The sequence below is a fragment of the Lactuca serriola genome, chromosome 5 (genome assembly GCF_051521515.1).
Source record: "Lactuca serriola cultivar US96UC23 chromosome 5, Lser_US96UC23_V15, whole genome shotgun sequence".
Taxonomy (NCBI): Eukaryota; Viridiplantae; Streptophyta; class Magnoliopsida; order Asterales; family Asteraceae; genus Lactuca; species Lactuca serriola.
The window spans coordinates 289,402,494-289,411,065 of record NC_136412.1 but is presented as its reverse complement, the minus strand read 5'-3'; the positions used below and the strand labels follow the sequence as shown (position 1 = coordinate 289,411,065).

The 8,572-nt window shown below is 33.3% G+C and overlaps 2 protein-coding genes across 10 annotated transcripts; both read right to left on the bottom strand.

The window, feature by feature from the left end:
- Window positions 1-243: 243 nt before the first annotated feature.
- LOC145054609 (NagB/RpiA/CoA transferase-like superfamily protein) lies at window positions 244-2,470 on the bottom strand. The gene is made up of 10 exons (XM_079002843.1): window positions 2,334-2,470; window positions 2,139-2,229; window positions 2,012-2,067; window positions 1,777-1,935; window positions 1,589-1,688; window positions 1,361-1,503; window positions 1,167-1,272; window positions 906-1,044; window positions 560-828; window positions 244-471 (listed from the first exon to the last, which is right to left on the bottom strand). Exons 2-10 carry the CDS (start codon window positions 2,208-2,210, stop codon window positions 400-402), a joined length of 1,116 nt encoding a protein of 371 aa, XP_078858969.1. The 5' UTR covers window positions 2,211-2,229; window positions 2,334-2,470; the 3' UTR covers window positions 244-399.
- A 2,165-nt stretch (window positions 2,471-4,635) lies between these two features.
- Window positions 4,636-7,737, bottom strand: LOC145054608 (cellulose synthase A catalytic subunit 4 [UDP-forming]-like). 9 transcript variants are annotated; one of them, XM_079002842.1, is made up of 9 exons: window positions 7,247-7,728; window positions 7,003-7,150; window positions 6,812-6,929; window positions 6,636-6,736; window positions 6,346-6,466; window positions 6,088-6,130; window positions 5,026-5,357; window positions 4,814-4,948; window positions 4,636-4,714 (listed from the first exon to the last, which is right to left on the bottom strand). In XM_079002842.1, the coding sequence occupies exons 7-9, from the start codon at window positions 5,251-5,253 to the stop codon at window positions 4,697-4,699; spliced, it is 381 nt and encodes a 126-aa protein (XP_078858968.1). In that variant the 5' UTR covers window positions 5,254-5,357; window positions 6,088-6,130; window positions 6,346-6,466; window positions 6,636-6,736; window positions 6,812-6,929; window positions 7,003-7,150; window positions 7,247-7,728; the 3' UTR covers window positions 4,636-4,696. The 9 variants fall into 9 exon arrangements, 4 of the variants coding, with proteins under 4 accessions (XP_078858968.1, XP_078858965.1, XP_078858966.1 ...); XR_013684855.1 differs by lacking the exons at window positions 4,636-4,714; window positions 4,814-4,948 and having other exon boundaries at window positions 5,117-5,357; window positions 6,088-6,144; window positions 6,636-6,707; window positions 7,247-7,737; XR_013684854.1 differs by lacking the exons at window positions 4,636-4,714; window positions 4,814-4,948 and having other exon boundaries at window positions 5,117-5,357; window positions 6,636-6,707; window positions 7,247-7,737.
- Between the last annotated feature and the right edge of the window lie 835 nt (window positions 7,738-8,572).

The following is an 8,572-nucleotide window of genomic DNA, read 5'->3' as shown; positions in this document are numbered from 1 at the left end:
CATTTTTCTTGGAAAAATTTTCAGAAAAACGGTCAATTTTTCCGCAACTAAACGCAGTTTAGAAATGAAAGTTAAAGGGTTATATTTGAAACATTTTAAAAATTAATTTTGTTTTCGTTGAACCTAATTTCTTAAAAAGCCCTATTCTTACAAACTAATTTAAAACTACCCTATATACGTATAAAGACCTCACTCATCCATGATCCATTCACTACTACCAAAAAAAATCACATCCTAACCATCTTCTATTTTGACCAAATTTATATTTTTTAATGGCAAAATGTTGTCACACACCTCTAACAGAGAAGCCAATTATTTAGACCTTTCTGTGATTTATTCAAAAACACATTACAAACTCATAACAATAGTAACCTAAAAACCCCAGCATATCATTACACATTAGTTGCTCATACTCTTGTGTACAAAACCTTCAATGTCAAAAAAATCATTCCCACTCTTTGTAATCACACCCTACAAAGATTAAAACATAAACATCCATTACAATATATCCATAACATAAATTAATGCCTTTTTTTTATTAATAATGATTGAAGAATACCTTTTCAGTTATGATACCAGATATTAAATTAGCTGGTGTAACATCAAAAGCTGGATTCCAAACACAAATCCCAGAAGCTGCAACTTGTTCTCCCATACCACCACGTGTGTTAAGCAACTCCTTTGGCGACCTTTCTTCTATAACAATTTCATTTCCGGAAGATAATGATAAGTCAACCGAAGTCAAGGGGGCCGCAACGTAAAATTGAACACCATGATGTTTAGCAGATAACGCTAGGCTGTATGTTCCAATCTTGTTCGCAGTGTCACCTGAAATCAAATTTCATTTCATTTTTTTTTTAATTAAAAGTAACAAAGGATTTGTGGGTAAAATAGTAATAACACACCATTAGCAGCAACACGATCAGCTCCAACAATGACAGCATGGATGCGTCTAGTTTTCATTAAAGCAGCAGCTGCAGAATCTGCTATAAGTGTTGCGGGGATTTTGTCATGAACTAATTCATAAGCTGTCAATCTTGATCCCTACACTTTCACAAATGAATAAAAACAGTATTGATTGAGTCAAACATTTCATCGAACACCTGGGGTGCACACACAAGTAAAGAACTATGCCATATTTCCAGGTAATAATGAAGATTGTTTACTTGGTTAAATGGACGGGTTTCTGTGCAATAAGCTATTTCTAGTACTCCATCAGCATGTAGTGCACGGATTACTCCAAGAGCAGTTCCAAATCCAGCTGTTGCAAGACTATTGAAATGAAACAATAAAGAACAAATCATAAGAACATGTAGCTTAAAAAAACAGAGTTTGTTATCTAGAGAGGGAGAGGACTAGCCTTCCAGTATTACAATGTGTCAAAACAGACAATTTCTTAGATTCCTTTTGTTGATTTTGAATGAAAGAAGATCCATAAGACCCGATTGCTTTATTGGATGCAACATCGTCTTCCAGCATTACTTCAGCAGCTTCAATGTAAGCCTGAAAGTAACTAAATCAATCTTGATAGGAATCTATAAATTGTTGTGTTTACTGATTTAAAAGCAAAGAAGGAGAGAGGAATTACAAGGAACACTTGGTTAGCCTCTGTAGCAGTTGCAGCAGAGTTCGTAATAATCTCTGTAAGTTTAGTTGCAGCATCTGAAAGATTCACAGCTGTTGGACGACTGAGAAATGGTACACAACAAATCAGGAAAAAGTATTGAGGGAACACTACAAGTATGAGCAAACTATAGTGTTGGTAGTTTGGTTTACCTTGAGACTAGGTATTCCAATTTCGTTTTGAGAAACGATGCTGCGTCATTTGGTGTACCACTAAATTCTTCCAGTTTAGATGCTTCTACAGCGAGTGAAAGTGCTGCAGCTATGGCGATTGCAGGTGCACCACGAACCACCATCTCTCTGATTGCTTCCCTGAATGTACACAAATGGATGATGAAACTAACAGAGAAAACCCTAGGAAACGATGTTTTAGGTGTTTATAGCTTACCAGCCTTCAGCAGCATCTCGAATCTCCAAATAGATCGTATCAAGAGGAAGTTTTCTCTGCTCAAAACAGCACTTACAATTAGATGAAGTGAAGGGAATAAACAAAGCGAGTGAAGGAGAAAGGGGACCTGATCAAGTAGCTGAAGTGAGCCACGGTTATAACGGATGGCTTGCAGAGATGAGTCGGCCTGAGATGCCATTGATGGAAATTGGAAGCAACTGCAATTCAGCAAAAAAGTAAACCAATCTTTACGGAATTAATGGCTGATTACAAATAAGTTGGATTGAGTCGCAGAACACATGTAGATGAAGACGAAACTTACCGGAGGGGCGTGAGTCGTGAGTGAGGTGATCGACGGAGTCGGAGGCGGCTTAAAGGCGAATGATATTCGGAGTAGAAAGGCGAAAAAAAAGGTTCTCAAATATCTACAAATGGATCGGATTCTCACTTTTGGGTTTTTTTTTTCTATAAGAGAAATAAGAAGTCAAGGTTTAAAAGAATAATTGTCTCAAAGACATGAATCATGGCATCATGCTACTTGGTTCTTCCTTTGAAAATGCAAACAGTCGTGCCTAATTTCTTTAATATTGAAGCTTATTGGTTGGTGACTACTCATATTTAATTTTAGGCATATTTTGATATGATGTTTGGGAATAAAAATTGAAAAATATATTTTTGTAGAAATGATTATTGATAAAATTTGTTGTTAAAATTGTAACATTAAAATATGTATAATTGTATACGAAGATGTAATGAATGTCAAATGGGTAATTGGGTTTAATTTTTTCGTCAGTCAACGAAAAAGAGGATTTCGCCTAAAAATTAATCAAAAATAACTCTGTTCGGCCTGATTTTTATGTCCATTAAAAAAAGAAAGAGATATTTAACTTGTGTTTGATATTCATCTGACCAAGTTGGATGAGACCTTTTTGACTGACTCGGTTAGCTATGTGTGTTTGATAAACATTTTATGCGCGTCTGACTCGGAAATCTAAAGTTGATTAGGAAAGAAGTTGGAAATCTGCTGACTGAGAAAGGGAGAAAAGTTTCCATCGGTACCCTTGCCCTAACGTATCTTCCAGCGTCGTTCGTCGATCGAAGCTCCTTCCTTGTCTATCAGGTATGCTTATGTTGTTCCTTTCTTCTCCAGCAGATCGAAGCTCCTTGCCCTAAAAGTTTCGATTTTTGCCATAGTCGACCCCAATCTTTCTCTAAAAGTTTCGATTTATGTTATTGAGAGGGATACAAGTTTCAATTTTTGCTGTTGAATGTTCTTTTGTTGTTGACAGAGATAAAAGTTCTGATTTTTGCTTTAAGTTTTCATTTTGATTGTTGTTAGTTGTTCACTTCATGTTTCATGTTCACTTCAAGTTTCGATTTTTGCTGTTGAATGTTGACTTTGTTGTTGAATTTATTCATACATGAACACATAGATACATATCTGTTAGATATTGATTTTTGCTGTTAAATATTGATTTTTGTTATTAAATGCTATTTTTTGCTGATTTTTGTTGTAGAATGTTGATTTTTGTTGTTGAATGTTGATTTTGAAGTTTAATTTTTGTGGAATGATTTCTGATTGATGTTAAGATCTTTTATGTCCATAAACAAATGACTTTTTGATTGATGTTAAGATACATATTTTTCTGTTGAATGCTGATTTTACTCATAAATAAACGATTACTTTCTGATTGATGTTAAGATACATATGTTTTTTTGAATTCAGTTGATTTTTTATCTTGATTTTTGTTGTTGAGTTCAATTGATTTTTAGTGGATGATATGGAGATAAGGGTGGAATGATGGAGGTAAGGGGTTCTATGGATGGATGGGGTTATGGTGGAGGTTCAAGATGGGTGATAATGGAGGTTAAAGTGGGATGAAGAAGATGATGATGTTGTGATAGTTGGGTGAAAAAGATGAGGGGTAAAATGGTCATTTTTTATAAGTTAGTACATTCAGGCACATGTACAGTCAAGTAACATGGTTTCTTAATTCTTATTCAGTCAAGATTTTTTACCCAGACAATCAGCATTTTATCAACCAACAACTATCACAGGACATTAATAAAAAAAAAGGATTATATTAGGCTATAAAGATAATTAGCTCATAAATGATTAACCCCAAAAAGGCTAATCTTACTCGATGTATGAAACAAAAAAAAAAATAGAAAATATTATATTTAACTAGCAAGTAACCCATGCTCCGCAGGTGGATTGAGTCAATAATACGCAAAAATGCATAGCATTTCAAACCAAAGTACGGATGTGTTGAAAAAGATACGGTGTTGGTCCTGGACAGAATCTCAAAAGTAAAGAATCTATATGGATATTTTATATTTTTGTTCATACAATGAATGTTGGTATAGAGGCATAATTATGGACTATGACAACCTACTTTCACATTCTTATCTTATCAAGACGTCATACTTTTTAAAGAATTTAATTAAACATAAAAGGCATTTAACCTTCAGTCCATTAATGATCAATGATCAGCTTTTCTAGCTCCACATCAAAGTATACAATCTTTCTGCCATAAATCAAGAGCCTCTAAAGTGTTCAAGGAGGATCTAGCAAAATCATGATGTTGTTTATACTTTAAGTTGAATGTTCATATCATTAGAAATGAAACAGTAACACTCTACTAATATTTAATCCCTTGATCATTTGTGCAAATATGAAATCTTTTAGAAATGTACTTGGTTCTACATGATGTAACCATAAAAAAAAAAAAAAAAAAAAAAAAAAAAAGATTAGCTGAGTGCAAGGCTCCTTTAATAAAAGACTATTTTGAAGCTCCAAACCTCTTTAGTCAGAAGATCAAGGGGGTTATTTCCATGCCAAGGAGTTCCATCCTGCATAGACCAGCCTTCTTCTGGCATCTTTTGGGCTTTTGCTACAAGTGCATTGATTCGAACTTTAAATTTTTCGTATTCTCTCTGCCATAAAAGGGTATTTTAGGTATTTGGAAAAACCTTGGAATAAAACATAAAAACATAAAAGTTGTAAAACTCACCTTCATTGCTCTACGTTCTTTGACCAAATAAGGTTGAATCTTGTCCTTCAAGTAATCTATCTTTTGATCAAAATAAAACTCAGGGGCTCTAGACTCGATGCTATGTTTCTTGCAGAATGGGACCCACTTTTTTGCAAACCCTGTTGTCTCAGAAAGAGACTCAAATTTAAGCATAGCAGAACCATCATCAGATACATAGCAGGAGAATTTGTCAACATGATACTCCATATAAAGAATTTGCAGTGATGAGAGGAGGCTCTTTTAGTGGATCCACTATACACACAAAAACATCTATAGGTGCCAATTGTGAAGGTTGTCCTTCACTATCAAACCTACAAAAGGACAAACTTTCGTTATTGAAACTAAAATTACCTAATTGCCCATGATGATGGCTACAAATGAAATTACATTGCTATTTTGTTGCAATTAGACTAAGAAATGTTTTTGTGAGTATTGTGGATCCACTAAAAGGTTATACCTCCAATTATCCTTTGTGAGATAAATTAATGGTTTAACTAAAAGTTACCCTTGCAATGTGATTTATATAACTGGCACTTCATTGATCCTTAGTTGGTATTTGTAAAAGCAACACAACTCATGAAGATAACGTTTTATAAAGTCATCTTCCTTGGAATATTAACCAAACCCACATAATCTTTTTTTTAGTCTGATTACATAATCAAGATTATTTTCATCATATAATCCGAAGCAATTTACTAAAAAATCTCATTTTTCTGTCTAATTAATTTGTTTCGTTTTTTTAATATGGTGGCTTGGAGGTATAACCTATGTGATTGATTCATATAACTAATAATTTTTTTTTTAGTATTTTAATCGCCAAAACTTTTGAGCAGCTTCACTTCTTCTAGTCATTTTGGTAGCCATTCATACCCTATTGCCTAAATAATTCACTCACAAATACAAGTTATGCTTATATAAAGATCAAAATACGCTAAATAAATTGAATTATGCTTGTTAAAATAGTAAAAATAAAAACGAAAAAAAAAAAGACTGTATGCTTAAGATACATTGGAAAAATGGGTGTGGATAGAGACAACTTACGCAATAGTAAATGTGGCAATTTCTAGGATTTTCAAGATTGACCCTGAGGAATTTTAGCTTCAAATTTCAGTAAATTGTTTATCAATATTCATTAAAGATAAAACCAATGCATACATAAAACTAAAAAAATCTTACATATGCATCAGCCATATATCTGAATTTCATAAATTAGATCTCATCAAACATGGAATATGTTTTCTTCCATAAAGAGCAACAATAAATATCTAGAATATCATATACTATATTTTAAAAACTTACCCTAGTTGACCTCCAATTGTCGAGAATCACCTGTGGACATATTTATGGGTGCCTTTAGAATGGATAGGTGCAATGTAATATTCTCCTGTGAATCAAAAGAGCACATGGATCTTCTTAATGCCTGCATAAGTGCAACAATTCATTAGCATAAAAAAATACCACATTATTATGATCCACATATGTAATGAAGTAACGATGCAGATATATTAAGGATAATTGGTTAACATATACTTAGGCCTGATTTTACTTGAGGCACTCCCAATCACCAAAGCAGACATGTCTAATTTTACCTCCATCTTGTATGTGCTCCCTTCTACCCTTTCCTTCCAGTCCACATTTCCAAGCCCATATGAAGTCAAATCCTTTGATGAGTCAACAATTGTTACAGGAACTATTTATTATAAAGACGTCATTAGCATAATTACTACATTAATAATTCTTTTAAAAAGAAAGAAACAAACCTAACCTGGTTGTCTTGGATCCAGATAGCCGACATGCTTGTCACCAGGATCTAATGGACCCGATTTACTTCTTACAGATAGATTGTCGGGTGTGGCAATTAGGATTTCACCAAGTACCTGAAACTGAAAATAACACTCTGGGTTTAGTTAAGAAGGCAATGCTTAGAACAAAAGGGTAAATAAGTAATTTTCTTACTTGTTTTCCATTAGTGAGAAGGGGAACTGGTTGTTGTGATTCATGTCTTCTAGAAGATGAAGAAAGACCCGGATCTTCTCCTTGCCATTGTCGTCTCCCTTGAGCACAATTAAACTCGTTCATGTAGTGAGACGATGACTCCTTATTGCTTTATTTTGTCAGCAAATCACGAATGACGAATTATGACAGAATATTGGATAGAGTATGACAAATTAGGGCAGGAAAACGATAAATCACCACTTACCTGGGCGTCGTGGTTCGAGTTTAGAGAAGGGATGCGACCGCCGGTCGATTTTACACAGTCGAGTATACATGAAGTCGAAGAACAGCCGAAGATTTTCAGCAAAACGAAGGTTGTAAAGACCGACGGAAGGGCGTGGACAGGCGGAAGGGCGTATGGAGCTTCGACGGTTCCACGGTGGCGAGCGATTCCGGAGCTTCAGATAAGCAAAGGCGATTTTGTATACATGCAGAGCGGTGGATCAAAAAGTATTGGTAAACGTAGCGGTGGAAGAGGAAGCTGTAAAGGGAAAGGAACGATAAAGTGTTCTAGGGCTGGAGAAGTCGATGAAATCAATGATGATATTTGAGGAAGAAGAAACGGGGTAGAGAAGTGATGGAGTCGATGCTTTGGAAGGACTTCATTGGGCCGAAAAACGGTGAAACAAAGAATTGAAACGTGTGTTGACGATGAAGACGAAATTAGAGGAGAAAGTCGACACACTGGCCATTTACCAAGAGGTCCAATATAATTACATAAAAGGACCCATTGTAAAGAGAAGACAGAAAACAAACGGAATTGACAATATAGACATAAACAGAGAACCAATAATGTCAATCCTTTAGCCATTTTACTGTAGCTAAGGTAGGATAATATATATATATATATATATATATATATATATATATATATATATATATATATATATATATATATATATATATATATACTAGGTGAATGCCCGCGCGTTGCGCAGAAACACCTATATAGTTGAAGTATTTACAAATGTATATTTTTTAAATATAACAATAACGTTGTTGTTAAATTTGACATAATAATTTGTATATACTAAATTGATATGATATATTGATGATTTTGAATTATATGATAATATATACATTTATTATAATTTCATAATCTTAATCGTTTGAATGACTTCTATCCGCGAATTACATATGAATAAAATTAAATATAATATATGATTTGATGTTACGTATAGTTGTTTTTATTATTAATTAATTTTTTAAAATTTATTATTATTTAAAACATCAAACATTGTTTTTTTTTATTTTAAAGCTAACAATATAATCATTTATATAGACTTGTTTTTAACTATTGTTATTGTAAGTTATTTTAAGCTACTTATTTGGAAACTTTTAACGATTATAAAAATATATTTAAGAAATATTTTAGTTAAATTGAAATTAGAATTTAGTTTTTGCTTTTATCACTACAATTTATCACTTTTAACTATTTACAAAATATTTTTTAGTTTTTTTAAATGGAACTGAAATTTATATTTTAGTTGACATTGTAATGGGCAGAAACACCTATATAGTTGAAGTCTTT